Genomic DNA, 16762 nt, shown 5'->3' on the forward strand with positions numbered 1-16762 from the left:
CATTCCACGGGCGGACGCAATTTTGAAGCGTGACATGTTGGGTATGAATTTACTCGGCGTAACATTATCTTTCATAATATTAAAAAAAATTGGGATAACTTTACTGTTGTCTTATTTTTTTATTAAAAAAAGTGTAATTTTTTTCCAAAAAGGTGCGATTGTAAGACTGCTGCGCAAATACGGCGTAACAGAAAGTATTGCAACGATCGCCATTTTATTCTCTAGGGTGTTAGGATAAAAAATATATATAATGCTTGGGGGTTCTAATTAGAGGGAAGAAGATGGCAGTGAAAATAGTGAAAAATTACATTAGAATTGCTGTTTAACTTGTAATGCTTAACTTGTAATACCAACGGCCACCACCAGATGGCGCCAGCTGGGAGCTTCGCAAAAAAATAGCCAGGAGGCTATTTCTAGTCGCCATGGCGACCTGGCGACCGGTATTTGTCGAGCCCTGTGGTAGGGTGTTGTACAGGTCCAGGGCTGTGACCTCCAGCTGTTGAGTCTAGTCCCTGAAGGCCCATATTGCATCCCTGTAGGGTCCTGCGGCATGGAATGGTGAGTGCCCTGGTGATAGTCCTGGCTGGTACCCCCCCTTATCCGACATTGGGGTCCCTGCTTCCACCCCTCCCCTATTAGGAACAAGGACTGGTTTGTGGACACTGTTTATTTGGCTGTTTTCTACTGTTATGTGCTGTGTTTCTGCAATAGTGGGGCTGATTACATCATGAGAACACGCTGTGGGTGGCCATCTTTGACAAGTGGAAGATTTGTTTCACCACATGTGCGGCAAGAGCGCAGTTCTCTGAGGTGCTGTGTTACTACAGATCACATATTAGTTAGTTCACTGGCTGAAATAGGGGGCTTCTTAACACCATGCCCTCTTGGCTGACTCCAGATCTCTGTTATCAGCATAGGTCCTATTCTACTTTTCAGCAGGCAGTATCCTAACAATGGCAGAAAGGAGGGGGATGTAGGGTGGTGAGGGGTCCCAGATCTCTTTATGGGGCAGGAAGGATCCTGGATGCAATCCCCGCTGTAATATATCCTCTGGGGTCAGTTAGTTCCTTGTGACACTGACTCCCTCCACCAGTCTGTTCTCTCTGCTGCTTCTGGTGAATCTTCCTCCAGTTCCTTTTGAGTCAAGGGAGGAATTATTTTCTGCTATTGCTGGTTTACAGCACCAGCTCTCTAGAATACTTTCCAGCTTGGACTCCCTTATTGCAACTGGAAGTGTTTCCCCTCACCTCTGTCCTCCCTAATGGCGGAGGTGGAATCAGAGGAGGACAAGAATGTTCCGGTGGAAGTGGACACAGAGGTATCCCCATGTGAGCTATGTATTCCTGAACAACCCCAGGATCAGGGTTTATCTCAGACCCAAATGACTTTTGAGTTTTCTCACAAGAGTGGTCCAGATGGTCACAATCCGGAAGTTGGATCATAGCGTCCGCCACAACATCCTCTGTCCTTTCCTTTACATCTTAATTTAAAGGATGTTTTGTATACAGACTGGTCACACTGACAAGATGTTCATCCCACCAGAAAGGTTCACTCAGCAATACCCCATGGAGAGTGAGCAATAAAGTACGCCTTTGGTAGATCCAGCAGTCACCTATCTCAACAAGACACTAATAGAGGCAGAGGACAATGTCCCATTATTTAAGGATGCCTTGGACAAACATCCAGAGGCCTTATTTAAAGTCTTATTTACTTTGATGGGGGCAGCTCTACAACCAGCAATTGCAACTGTAGGAGTGTGCCAAAACCTTAAGGTTTGGGTTTGTCGCATGACAAGAGAGATGGATCCTGCTATTGAGGATACTGAAGCTAGCAGACACCTGGAAGATTTCCCACATGCTCTTTGTTTCTAAGTGGCCTTAAAGACCTCCTTTCCACAACTCTTTCATTTAGGGGTCATGTCCATGCACATCCGCAGGATCTTTTTTTTTTTTTTTTTGAGTTTAAAGATATTTATTGGAAAGCAGTGCAGTACATTGCAAGAGCCGCCAGAATAGCCTGGGGCCGAATGATATACATACAATACAGAGGTAAAATTTTCAAACATTTTAGAGCAAAAACATCACTATGCGTAGAACAAAGTAATTTTTCCCCCACTTTTTTTTCCCCACCCCCGAACTCGCATTGTTCAAAGGGAAGGAAAGGGGAAACGGATAATGACAAATAAATATGGAAATAAGTTAATATTTATAAAATAAAAAGAAAATAGCACCTAATAGTGACTGTATTCCTGGCACCCTCAATGGGTTCACACTGTGCCGAAGAATCAGTTAATGCGTCAAGCACATTAGATGTGCTAAATAAAAGTAAAAATGAACCCCCGGTCCCGGAATAACTGAAGTTTCCGGAGTCGTGGGCAAATCCCAGAGTAAGGAATATGCTACCGCGTAATCACATTTTCAGTGAGGGCTGGAGATTACAGAAGGAGACATAGTAAATGAGTAATAATCTCCAGTGGTACTTTAAGGCAATAAAAAGGAAAAAAACAAAGAAAAAGAATATAAAAAGGCCAAAAAACACTCTGATGTAATCATTAAAGTTAAACTGACTACTCTATCTTCAACTCTATATGAAGATGTACCTGAAAGGAGGAAAAGAGAAAGGAAGAAGATAAAGGATCAAAGAGACCTAGAAAGGAAAAGAAAGAAGAATATAGGTTGATGTTGCCAGCTACGGACTATGCTGACCAGGCCGCAAACCCTGGAAATAACACGGTTGGAAGACCAAGGATAAGATGGAGGAACTCACCCTCTCTCATCCTTATATCATAGGTAAACCTATATATCTAGCCCAGGGTTCCCATACCGCCTCAAAGGTTTTGGTAGAATTGAGTATTGAACTGACCATCTTCTCCTGGTGCATGATCCAAGAGATTTTCCTCTTGGCCATCAGGACAGAGACAGAAGGTTGTTTCCAAGCACCCGCCAAAGTAATTTTGGCACCTGTGAGCATGAAGGCTACTAATCTTTGAGTATATTTAGACGTTTGGGGCACGCCTACCCCTAGTAATGCTATTAGGGGAGATTTTTCAACCGGTATACCGGTTACCTTCCTGATGAGAGAAAACATTTTGTTCCAGAATCCCCTAATTTTAGGGCATTCCCACCAGATGTGCAACATGGAACCCTGGGCTTGACAACTTCGGAAACACAATGAAGATGTGGTTGGAAACATAGCTGCTAGTCTGGAAGGGACCAAGTACCACCTCATTAATACTTTAAGGTTAGCTTCAATCAAAGAGATATTAATAAGACCTTTAGAAGATCTCGATCCTACCTCATGCCACTTCTCCAGAGTCCAGGATATCCGTAGATCTTTCTCCCACGCCTCCATGTAAGAAAATTTGGAAGTAGGTTCCGAAAGTGAGTTATATACAATAGAAATGCCACCTCTCTGTTCATTAGTGCTAATGCACCATCTTTCGTAATGGGTGAACTCAGGGGGATTTGGTTTATTTTTCCAAATTGATGTAAGAAAATGGGATATCCTGGAATATCTATCATTTTCAGAGTCGGGCATACCCAAGGATCCCACACAGTGTGCTACTGAGATCAGGCCCCCTGGGGAGTCCGCAGGATCTTATGGCTGAAGTGTTGGTCAGTGGAGTTGCCCTGCAAAAAGCATGAGGAATGTTTACCTTTTCAAGGGGAACATTTGTTTGGTCCTGCTTTGGTGGTTACAAAGTGTTTCCCAAACACTCATTCCAGAGCTCTGGCTAAATATTTGAATCTGCAGAATATAAAGGGGTTACTTCAATATCGTGTTGAACCAAACTATTAATATATAATGCTTATTTTTTTTATTACAATTTTTAGTTTTTGCTGTGTGTTTTGTTTAAAAATTAGTGAAGGACTAAATGACTGGCTGTGAACTTGCATGTTTAAATTAATAAAAATCTCAAAGTAAAAAAAAGTGTGTGTGGCAATTAATTTGCAAAACAGCTCACTGCTTAAACTGGTAGTAAATGAGATAGACATGTAGAGATATCTGCAGATTTCTGCCTGAGCACCTAGAAGCACCAATGATGAAGGCCCTTTAGGTACCCCATAAGTGAAGGGCCTTTAGGTGTCCTTGTTTTGTTTATACTTTGTGTGGCTGAAAGCGGTTTCTGATGCTCACAGCTATTCTGATATGGTCTTCCTGTTAGTTTTTCAGGCGGGCCTGATTGGAAAGTCTATTCATCCCTAAGGACAGGTGGGTGTAAACTGACTTGTGTCCATTTTATACCCGCCTACCCCCAGGTCTGATTTGGGTCTGCTAAAAAAAAATGTATAAGGGACCCAACGGTTGCTGGGCTTGTTAATGAAGTCTTGTTTGGTGCTTAAAGCGGAGGTTCACCCTCAAAATGAACTTTCCAGCATCCTTAAAGCGAAAGTAAACCCATCAATTTAACAGTTTGAAAAAGCAGTTACATTCCTGGCATGTTGGGAATGCTAACTGTCACATTGGTTGTGCTCTCAACCAAACTGTCAAACCATCCAATGGCTGGTGTCATAACTGATCACATGTGCAGCATCATGGCAGTTGAAGATTAAACAGAGGCCAAGACACGCCTAAGCAGCCGTCAATCAACTCATCTTCGCTTAGAAACGCCCATTCCCCGCAGGATTCCCCGCTCGGAGCCGGAAAACAAGGGCTCATATAACGATAAGTACAAGTAAAAAAAAAAAAAAAAAACAGCATACTGCAGATGTTGGCAGTATGCTACAGCTAATGTCAAAAAGTGGATTTTTGGGTGAACCTCCGCTTTAACTGGTATCAATCAATAATTTTGTCTTTCAGAATGAGAGTCCACTACATAAAATAAGGTGGCTAAGAGTTGTATTAGATGAAGGGCACACAATCAGAAATCCAAATGCCCAACAAACAAAAGCTGTTCACAACCTGGATTCAGAAAGGCGATGGGTGCTAACAGGTATGACCTGTGTGTTTTGTCAACGGTAATATGGCTTCCAGTTATAGGTCCTGTAATCTATATATATATATATATATATATATATATATATATATATATATATATATATATATATATATATATATAGGGGTGTGTGTGTGTATATGTATATGTGTATATATTATATAGATAACTTTTTTTTATGCCTCTAAATGCTATTTAACATTTAATATGACAGAGTATGTAAAGAGCCTTAGATTGGCAGAATGCTGAAATCCCAACCTGTCAGCTTATTATAAGAGCCTGACGCCCCTTTCAGACGTCCTCTCCGCCTGTCCGTTTTTACAAGTCCGTTAACAGACTTGTAATACATCCCTATGGGATCGCATCCGTTAGCGGATGGAGCATCCGCTAGCGTCCTCGTCCGTCGGGATCCGGTTTTCGGACGGAAGAAAACCCTATTTTTCTTCCGTCCGGCGGAACGGAACTGATGCAGACGGACAGACGGTCCATCTGCATCCGGTTCCCCATAGGGCAGAGCGGAGCTGAGACAGGGCGGTCCCTGCACTGTGTGCGGGGACCGCCCTATCCGCCGACAGCTGAGCGGGGATCCCCGCTGAGCCGACGGAGACACATGGAGCGGACCCAGAAACGGTCCTCTCTGTGTGAAAGCCCTTAGGATGCCAGTATGCTGGAAACGTTATCTTCTGGAATTTTTCTAATGGTTAAAGCACTGCCAAGATCGTCAGTTTTATAACAGAACGTGCAATTTAATGTGAGCGAGGCAGCATATACAAATAACAATTACTGCTTTTTGAAAACTAGTGCTTTAATATAGGGCTGTTACTGATCAAAATGTTTCTGTTCGATTAATCATTTTTTTTTTGTTTTTTTTTTATCGATTAATCGACTAATTTTGATTAATTATAAAGCACATAGAGATCCAACTCCTTTTAGCTGATCCCCTTGCAGGCTGATTCCCAATGCAGCTACCAACCACTGGAAAAATGGATAGCAGGATACAAAAAACACACAAGGGCAGCGCTCGATGGGAATAGCATTAAAACTTTTATAGTCTTCAAGTAGGTAACCAAATAAATATTGCACTGGAGATAAAATCGATGTAGCTACATAAACTGTATAAATGGTGCGAGTAATACCAAACGGTACCAAAAGCAGTCATAAAAACATGTAGCTAAGTATGATGCTGGTATAAAAATGTGTACAACCATACCACTGCTGAATCCAGATGAGGAGGGGTTACCATCAGTCCGTAGGTATGTAGATGTCCCTTGAAGGGAACTATCACAACTCCCAGTGGATGGCTGTAGAATCCCAGGTTGATAGAGGGAAGTGATAGAGGGAAGTGTAACAGCCCTTGCGAGTGGCAGATAGTAAGGTCCCGCCGGCAGGCAGATATGAAGGCACAGCAAAGGAGCCCTTCAGATGGACACGGCAAGCCCCGCCGGTATCCGTGACATTATTGGATCTCCGACGGAACTCCCTGAAGGCCGAGAAGCCGGCGGAGAGGTGAGTACAAATCAAAAGAATTTTAATCGATCAAAAAAATTAAAGATTAATCGTTTAATAAAAAGTTAATTTGCAGAGCCCTACTTTATTATGTTATAGTACATAAAAAGTAGAACTTTTGCAAAAAAACATATTAAACCATACTCGTGGAGGCTGCCAGTGCTGACTTCTCATTCTGTAATCTGTAATGCCTCGTACACTTGGCCGGACTTTCCGAGGGGAAAAAAGAGTCTGAAGGGCTTAGATAGAGAACCTGTTTTCTTTCTTTCCGTCGGACTTCCGTGTGTACAAGGTATTAGTGCTATTTACCTGGCTGTCTTGCTGTCCTCTGGCATTATTGGTTTCAGTCAGTTACCCCCAACAATTATGTAGATAAGGAAATCTGACTGATTTGTATACACTTGTAGGTTAGTGACTCAACATCAAAGGGTCAAATTAGCAGCCAGGCAATTGGCATTTTCATGAACCAGGAATGGAAGCCTTTGTTCTTTGACCAGGACAGTTACTGGTATTGTTAGTTTCTTATTCCTAATTGCAATATCTTGTTTGGTAACATAGGTACCCCTATTCAAAACTCCTTGAAGGATTTGTGGTCAATTCTCTCTTTCTTAAAACTGAAACCCTTCACAGACAGGGAGTGGTGGCACCGCGCCATCGAGAGGCCAGTCCGCATGGGAGATGAGGGAGGATTACGGTATGATAATTCATGTATTCTAATGTTTTTACCTTGAAGTAACTGTTTACCTATCAAGTCATAACAGTTTACCTCATTTAGCATTAATTTCATTATTAACTATAATGTGTACTTCAATCAAAGCTGAAAAATAGCAAAGATATCCATACAGGCACACAACCTACTTACACAGAGCTTTTATACTGGCATTGGTTGAGTACAGCTGCCAAGCACTTTATATGGTGTAAAGTCCTCTGCTTGACAGTAAACTTTTGTGTTGGGAACACCTAATCCTGAGATTGTGCAGGCTGCAAATTCTTAAAGTGAACCTGTCAGAAGTTGGAAGACAGCAATGTAATAGGTTGTATAGCAGGCACCTCAAGGTACTCCATCATACTTTAACCCTTCTGACACTTGTTGCTTAAGTTAAAATCCGTATTTTTTGCTATAAAATTACTTAGAACCCCCAACATTATATATATTTTAGCAGAGATCCTAGAGAATAAAATGGCAATCATTGCAATATTTTATGTTGCACTGTTTTTGTACAGCGGTCTTTCAAATGCAATTTTTTTGGAAGAAATACACTTTCATGAATTAAACAAAAACGTAAAGTTTGCCCATTTTTTTTTTTTTTTTTTTTTTAGTATAATGTGAAAGAGGATGTTACGCTGAGTAAATAGATACATAATATGTCATGCTTTAAAATTGCGCACACTCGCGGAATGGTGAAAAAACTACTCTTTAAAAATTTCTACAGGTTACCTGTTTAGAGTTAAAGGAGGTGTATTCTATATAATTCTAACTTGTGCTAGAATTATTGCTCTCGCTCTAATGATCGTGGCGATACCCCACGTGTGGTTTGAACACTGTTTACATTTCGCTTTTGCACGTGAGCATGGAGGGATGGAGCACTTTTACATTTTTATTTTAAATTTTTATTTTTTTACACCGTCCCTTTAAAAAATAAATAAAAATTCTGATCACTTTTTTGCTGTCACAAGAAATGTAAACATCCCTTGTGACAGTAAAAGGCAGTGACAGGTACTCTTTATGGAGAGATCTGGGGTCTATAAGACCCCAAATTTCTTCTTTGCACTTAAAAGCATTAAAAAACACCAACTTTGGCAGTTTTCATACTGTCACTTTTTTTAAATTTGGCGCCTTTTAAGTCTGCAGTAAACTGGAAGAGATGTCACAACATCGCTTCCGGGTTACTATATCCGAGACTCGATCAAAGCCAATTCTGGGTCTCCGGCAGTAGGGCAGGAGAGCCCGCGTGAACCGCAGAGGGGGGGGGGGGTGTCTCCTCTTGCTGCTTGGGATAACAGCCGAGGCATCACCCCGGTACAACCCCTTCAAGCTGTATTGCATTACATCAGCAAAGTTTGTTTATAGTAAATATTAAATAATATATACATTTCCTATTTCTCTGGTATAGACGCACAGCATGCATTTCCTTTTATCTATATTGTTCCTCTGTTATGGCATGATTAATGTGTTCTTGCTAAACGTTTTGTCATTGCTATAATTTCTCCACTTGATGTATGACTGCTACTGACTTGCAAGTCACCGATATACTTGTATCTGTATATTTCATTGCAGTTTTACAAACTTTTCAATAAAAATGTATTGAAGGAAATAATATATGCATTTCCACATTGAAATGTGATTATTTCTAGCCTACTCTCTAGGAGGGATCTTTTAGTTTGTATACTTAATTTCTGAAGAATCCAACATACCGATTATTTACTTTCTTGAAACCTGTATGAATATGCCATAACCTTTTTACAACACAAATTCTTGTTTTATATATCAAAAGTACCCAAATAGACACAGTATACAATCATGGCGTTTCAATCAATTTTAGATCTTCAGGGGAAAATCGTGATCTGCATGCTACTGCATGATATTTTTTATATAGGTTGTATCTTATTGTGTATAGTGGCCACCAGTGGTATATTTAAAGTCCCATTGAGTTTGGTCAGTTGTGTTAATCTATAGGTCCAATTTTTTTTTAAACGTGTGCAAAAAATGCAAAACAGTTCCGGCAGCAAAATGGTTAAAGTGGTGTCCCCCCCCCCCCCCCCCCCCCCAAAAAAAAAATTTCAAACCAGCAGCTACACATACTGCAGCTGCTGGCTTTTAACCACGTAATTCCCGGACCATTTGACTGGCCAAAGACCGGGCCACTTTTTGCGATTCTGCACTGCGTTGCTTTAACTGACAATTGCACGGTCGTGCAACTGGCTCCCAAACAAAATTTATGTCCTTTTTTTTCCCCACAAATAGAGCTTTCTTTTGGTGGTATTTGATCACCTCTGCGGTTTTTATTTTGTGCGCTATTAACAAAAATAGAGCGACAATTTTGAAAAAAAAATCAATATTTTTTTACTTTTTGTTATAATAAATATGCCCAAAAAATGTATATAAAAAGAAAAAAAAATGTCCTCAGTTTAGGCCGATACGTATTCTTCTACATTAGGTAAAAAAAATCGCAATAGACTTTATTGATTGGTTTGCACAAAAGTTATAACGTCTACAAAATAGGGGATAGTTTTATGGCATTTTTATTAATATTTTTATTTATTTTTTACTAGTAATGGTGGCGATCCGCGATTTTTATCTGCGACATTATGGCAGACACAGACACACTTTTGACACCATTTTGGGACCATTGTAATTTTTACAGCGATCAGTGCTATAAAAATGCATGATTACTGTAAAAATGGCAGTGAAGGGGTTAACCTGTAGGGAGCGCTAAAGGGGTTAAGTGTGTCCTAGGGAGTGATTCTAACTGTTAGGGGGCGTGGCTACGAGTGACACATCACTGATCGATGTTCCTGATGACAGGGAACAGACGGTCAGTGACATGTCACTAGGTAGACATCTGAAGACACTGACATCTCCCCATTCTTCAGCTCTGTGACCCGCGGGCACGGTCACGAAGCTCGCGAAAGGGTCGCGAGGGCGACCACACGGCGGCAAATTACAGGGGATGTACCTGTACATCTATTTGCCCAGCCATGCCATTCTGTCGATGTAAAAAGTTGTGCGGCGGTCCTTAAGCGGTTAATAGGACACTTGCCTGTCCTGGAGTCCAGCGATGTCGGCAGCTACAGCTGTTTCCATCAGCTGTCAGGTGCTGCTGCCGCCGCCATTGCGGGTAAGGGTACCAGGGAGTGAAGCCTTTTCGGCCCGCTCCTCTCTCCTACTGGCCCGACTGCCGTGGGTGGAGCAGGGAGCCCCACGGTGACGTCACGGCCCGGAGTCCCGGAAGTGGGAAAGGAAAACTGTCAGACTGGTATTTTGTCTCCCCTCCCCATCGAAAGGTGGCAATTGTGGCACCGGAGGGGGGGAGGAATCAGGTGAGCGGAAGTTCCACTTTTGGTTGGAACTCCACTTTAAGGCCCCTTTCACACGATCGGCCCACAAAGACACTTGTATGGGCAGGTGGATATCGGTGGAGATGTGTCCACTGACACCCACCTGCCATCCGATCCGACAAGACCTGCTCAAAACGGAGGGATGACAATACGTTCCCCGATGAAAACGGACATGCTGTCCGTTTTCATCCGATCTTCCCATAGAGAAGAGCGGGGCTCTGACAGGTCCCTCCTGCACAGTGATCAGAGACAGACCTGTCATCCTCCTGCTCAGCAGGGATCAACGGATCGACCCTTTGCTGAGCTAGTGGAGTCCGCTGAGCAGTTCTGCCCCATGTGAAAGGGGTCTAAAGAAAACATCCCACCAAACCAATAATTTCAACATTTTTTTTATTTTTTATTTTTTTTTACATAAGATTGTATTTCCATAAATGTGACACTCTCTATAGCATTGTTGCAGGTAAATAAAAAATGTGCATTTGTTATTTTTCTGTCTCTTTGGAGCCTGTAAAGCATTGCACCAGTGATCAGAAGATTGCTGGTGCCATGCAGGTCTCCTTCAGATCTGTCAGTATATCTGTGTGCTGTACATCCCATATGGGCAGGCAGATACACTGACAGGAAGAAATCGATGAACTAACACAGCGCTGTGGAGCTCCATAGTTCATTGAGAACTAAAGGCCGACACTCGATAAGGATGTCAGGGTTTGTTGTCCATTCACACACGGAGCTGTGTGAACGAATGACGCGGCCCCGCACCACCACGCTTATTTTTAAAAGTGAGAGCTAGTGTTCCCAAAGGTTAACTTCTCTTTTAACTTTATATATTATTACATCTGTATACATGACAACTAAGACGTGATTACATTTTTTTCTTTTAGCCGATTACAAGCACTTATTAAAAATATCACCCTGAGGAGGACAAAAACAACAAAGGTTAAAGGAAAGCCAGTACTGCAATTGCCTGAACGTAAAGTTTATGTCCAGCACATCAAACTTTCATCTGAAGAAAGAAAAATATATGAATCAATGCAGAATGAAGGAAAAGTTATTATTAGCAGGTAAGAGTTTGCACTGAGACTTTTTGTGACCATTCAGACTGCTGTATTTAAAAAAGCATTACCTTAGGAAGCCTAAAGCTGTTGATCGGAGATACCGCTTAAATTCTCTTTCATGTTTTCTCAAACTGCTTGCTCTGAGGCTGTTTAGAACCCACTGTTGCTTCTGTTAACCGTTGTTTTGGGGCCCTTTGGCCTTCTTCTTTTCCCCTGTGGGAATCTTGCAGCTGTTTAGTGTGGGGACATCCCATGGTCCATGAATTGATTGTCCTGTCCTGCACTATATAGATAAGAGGAATTTTAAAATACCCATAAATTCTGTATCTTGGAGTACAGTAAAAGACACAGGTCCCTCCCCTCTCTTCTCTGTGTTCTTTTTTTATTGCTTACTAACCAAATGAGCCTCCCAGAGTGGGCGGGGTCATATGGCCCACATTTAGCAGATCCCCAACTCATTAGTACCCTCATTTACCAGATCCCCGGCTTCTTGGTTCTCTAGTGCAGCAGATCCCCTTGCTTAGTAGTACTACCAGTTCTGCTGATGCCCCATTCAGTAGTACCCCCAGCTTTGCTAATCAACCCCCAACCCCCCCCCGGTTGGTAGTAACCCCCAGCTCTGCTGATCCTCTTGTTTGCTGATCCTCCTTTCTCTCCGGTCCCCGTTTTCCTCCCGCTATAATACTCCAACCCTGCTCACCTACTTCTGCTCTAGTCCCCCAGCTCTGCTGGTCCTCTACCACTCAGCCCTCTCTCTTTGGTCCCCACTCACCTTCTGTTATAGCATTCCCATGTTGCACACAACATGGGAACATGTGTGCTGTCTGCTAGTTGCTCTGCTCCAGTCCAGACCACACTCGCTTTCTTGCTGCTGCACACCAGATGTGACGTCTGCATCAGACACTTCCAGAATATACACGCATGAACCGGAAGTGACTGCAGACATATTTCCAGTTTGCTTGTTGGTTTCCCAGTGCATCCTGGTATCTCTCGTAACTACAATACCTCTAAAACAAAGCAAAGCTAATGCTGAATAAAAGCCTCTCAAAAGCTTTAGGTGTTGCAAGCAAGATTTGGGATAGACCTCTATGGAGGCTTTGGAAACACCAAGAAAGCGACGTGTAGTATAATTTTTGAAGCCAAGAAAATGCAACAGTGTAAACAGGAATGTAAGGTAACCATTTAATTTAGTGACAGGTGCTTTGGTATTCAGAGTGCTTTAAAACAGTGTTTCCAGTGCCCTATGAAGCAAGTGTAAATGAGCATTAAGGAGTAGACTCTGCAAACCTCTTTGCCAGTGTCCAATCACTTGGAATGAATATAGGTATAACCGTCTGTCTGTAAAGTATTATTATTATTATACACGATTTCTATAGCACCAACAGTTTACGCAGCAGTTTACAATGTAGAGGGGGGACAGCACAATTACATTTCAGTTCAATACAGAAGGTACAGGAGGGCCCTGCTCGTAGAGCTTGTATTACAAATGGTAATGGCTGCAGAGAAAGATTAATACTTGCCTCAGTCCATGTCTATCCAGCGATGTTGCAGAGAAATTGGCTCCCGCTGCTGTCAATCAAAATTAGTGAGCCAATGAGGAGAAAGAGGACACACGGATCTGTGACTCGGCTTGGTTGCCCCCATAGCAAAGTGCTTGCTGTGGGGGCATTTGACAGGAGGGAGGGGCCCGAAGAAGATCTGAGCTGCTCTGTGCAAAACCACTACACAGAGCAGGCAAGTATAACATGTTTGGTGTTTTTAAGCAAAAAAAAAAATTGGACTGGTTTCCAAAAAGTGTCAGAATGTACACTGCAATATCGCAGTCCAGCTATAGGTCACTGATTGCTGCCATTGGAGAGCTTGAAAATGCACGTATCACACTTTTAGAGGAGTTCCTTTTGAAGTCTATATGATCGAAAAAGCTCATGTACTTTTTTGAGCATAGGGCAGCTGAGCATACAACTGTGAACAGGCACATTTAGAATGGGATTCTGCATAGTCAGGCGTAGGAAAACAAGCAAAGTAATGCTAAGCTGTAAATGGGGGCTTAACCCTGTATAACATGCTGTTGGGATGAGAAAATACTTGTGTACTTACTGTAAATATGCAATATCTTTCAGGTACTTTAATGAAGGAACGGTCCTGACACATTATGCTGATGTGCTTGCAGTGCTTGTCCGATTAAGGCAGATCTGCTGTCATCCCCATCTTGTTTCAACTAGTCTGTCAAATTCTCTGTCAGGTATAATCTGATGAATGGTTTCATTACATGTGCAGAATATGTAGCTAAACTCAAATTTATGGTTCCCTTTCTTTACAGTAAAATGGAAAATACATGGATTACAATTTCTGTGGCATTATAGTTTGTACACACTAGATGGCGCTGTTACATATTTGACAGATTGCTACCTCCTAGAAGAGCCATCGCTATTCCGAATAGAAAGGAGTTTGTTGAGAGACATCATATCTCAAGGCACTTTTTGGAGTTGTCTTAGGCCCCATGTACACAGGACGCTGCTAAACGGACGTTCAGAGGCAGTCGGACGTTTTTTTCAACTGCCCCTGAACTCATTCAATGTTGGGGCCCTTTCACACGGAGCGGATCCGTATTGATCCGCCCCGTGTGTGTCCGTCGGCTCAGCGGGGATCATCCGTAAATCCCCGCTGAGCCGTCGGCGGACAGGGCGGTCCCCGCACACTGTGCAGAGACCGCCCTGTCTTTCCTCCGCTCCCCCCTATGGGGAATCGGATGAATACGGACCGTGTGTCTGTATTCATCCGATCCGTTCCGCCAGACGGAAGAAAAATAGGGTTTTCTTCCGTCCGAAAAAGCGGATCTTTGCGGAGGCGGATGTTTGCGAATGCATCATCCGCTAACGTCTGCAATCCCATAGGGAAGCATTACAAGTCCGTAAACGGACTTGTAATAAACGGACCGTTTGTCCGCCCGTGTGAAAGGGCCCTAATCCTATGTGACCATGTACAAAGTCTCGTTTATTGACGTTTTTTAGGCAGTTGCGTTTAACAGTGTTTGAAAGCAAAAAAATGGGTTCAGACGCAGAAGATTTCCACGTTTCTGATGCCAAACACGTTTAGCGGCGTTTCGTTTATAGGCGTTTTTTGTTTTTGCCCATTTTTTTTTTAACGCAAACACGGCATTTAAACGCGACAAAACTGATGTTTTAAATGTGGGTTACTATCTGTCAAGTTTTATCATTTAGGAGCAGTTGTAAAAACGTCCCGTCTACATGGAGCCTTAAAGCGGATGTGCCACTAAAAAAATATATTAAAAGCCAGCAGCTACAAATACTGCAGCTGCTGACTTTTAATATAAGGACACTTACCTGTCCTGGAGTCCAGCGCCGATCGCAGCAGATGACGAGCGATCGCTCGTCACCCTGCTGCTCCCCCCTCCATCCACGGTGAGGGAACCAGGAAGTGAAGCGCTCCGGCTTCACTGCCCGGTTCCCTACGGCGCATGCGCGAGTCGCGCTGCGCCCGCCGATTGGCTCCCGCTGTGTGCTGGGAGCCGAGTGTTCCCAGCATACAACGGGGGACGGACGGGAAGCGGAGAAAAAACCCTGAAAAGAATTTTCCCAAATGGGGTTATTGCGCAGCTCAAAAGGAAAGAGGTAATACCATGTAATAAAAAAGTTGTGTTTATTCACATGTTAAAAAGTGGACAAAAATTGGGTAGCATAAATGGATGGAGCATGAGTTGTATCAAGTACACAAACAGCGTTTACATAAATGTATAACAAGCAGTACACAAACAATGTTTATACAGTCAAAAATGTGCATTGTAGTAAAAACAATCTAACGAACGTTTCGACCTTTGAAGGTCTTCTTCAGAGAGTTTGTGTGGCTGGAAAGGAACATATAGTAGTTAGACATCTCATGATCATAGTTTAGGTAATAAGAGATACATTGTTGGTTTTACAAAAAGCCCTTTGGCTAGAGGAGCAGTGTGCAAAAGGATGTAATGAAAGCAAAAAGTCAAAAAATTAAGCAAATTCGTTTGCAACATTGCAAACAAAAGTATCTTAAATACATTTTTTAATTTTTAGTTTTTAATTATTAATTCCTTTACCTTGATGATGTGTCTCAATGATGTGCTGCAGTCCAAACGGCAGCATCAGGCGGTCTAATAAGGATAGCTTCCATCCCAGGCAGAAAAAACAGCTGTCCACATAATGTGAAACACCCCGCTCAACACCACAAGAGGTCACCCCCAAAAAATTATGGGGCCAAGATGGAATGACCATATAGGAACCAGGAGGGGTAGGGGAACGTCGGTGGAACGAGGAGGTTTAATAAAGAAGCCTGTAAACAGAATAGTAAAATTGATATTCTGGATGTCTACATACATATGTAGTGGCACGAGTTATTAAAAAGTTATTGGGGCTCTGAGGTGAGAAGTGACGGTGAATGTAGATAGCCGTCACAGGCTATAATGAAAAGAAGTGCTCAAGAGTACCAAGATAAAATAATAATCTCTAGAATACGGAAACAAGGGTCTCCCCAAGGACAAAAGGAGAAGGAAGAAGAACATAAAAGGGAAAGGGAAGAAAAAAAAAAAAGGAGGGTAAGAGGGACATGAGCAACATGAGCAGCGATGGATTTTTCGATTGCAGGCTACCACTCTGCCAGGGCTTAATGAATCGGTCTCTTTTGCCCCTTTCCTTAAGGGATTTGTATCCGGGAAGACGCAATAAATACCACACATATGCGGTCTTTCCTCCAATCCCCTGGGAAAATCTTTCATATCCATCTTTTGCTTGATTTATGCTTAGTATGCGTGCTGGAATTTCTTTGGTTGGCTGCAATATCAGCACTATCTCAATTATCCAGACTCCTTCAAAAATGTAAAACTATAAATTAACTTTTGGTTTAAGCATTTAAATCTTTTTTGCTCCTTAAATCCTGAGCTATGGACACAGGGTGACTGCCATGTGCCCATGTGACCTATGCTCTTTGTCCGCCGTTTGTTATCTGTCACCCTGTTATTTCATGCTTTTTTAGAATAATACTTTAATTAATTTGGAATATACCTGTAGTACACATGTACATAAGGACAAGTATGGGATGTCAATTATGTTTAGAATATACATGTATGTTGTGATAGGGTCACCAGTGTTTTTGTAATTATGTGTATTAAAATATGGAACTGTATATATTCTTAGGACTATATATGTGTTTGCTCTCA

General features: G+C 42.2%; 1 protein-coding gene across 2 annotated transcripts in view; it reads left to right on the forward strand.

Annotated features, from left to right (window-relative positions):
* HLTF (helicase like transcription factor) overlaps positions 1–16762 on the forward strand; it is a 92991-nt gene that overhangs the window by 40639 nt on the left and 35590 nt on the right. For both annotated transcript variants that reach the window (XM_040349087.1, XM_040349086.1), the window contains exons 16-19: positions 4801–4933; positions 7001–7136; positions 11383–11562; positions 13677–13798. In XM_040349087.1, coding sequence (XP_040205021.1) covers positions 4801–4933; positions 7001–7136; positions 11383–11562; positions 13677–13798 — 571 coding nt within the window. The remainder of the gene's footprint in view (positions 1–4800; positions 4934–7000; positions 7137–11382; positions 11563–13676; positions 13799–16762) is intronic.

Source organism: Rana temporaria, chromosome 4 (genome assembly GCF_905171775.1).
Source record: "Rana temporaria chromosome 4, aRanTem1.1, whole genome shotgun sequence".
Lineage (NCBI taxonomy): Eukaryota > Metazoa > Chordata > Amphibia > Anura > Ranidae > Rana > Rana temporaria.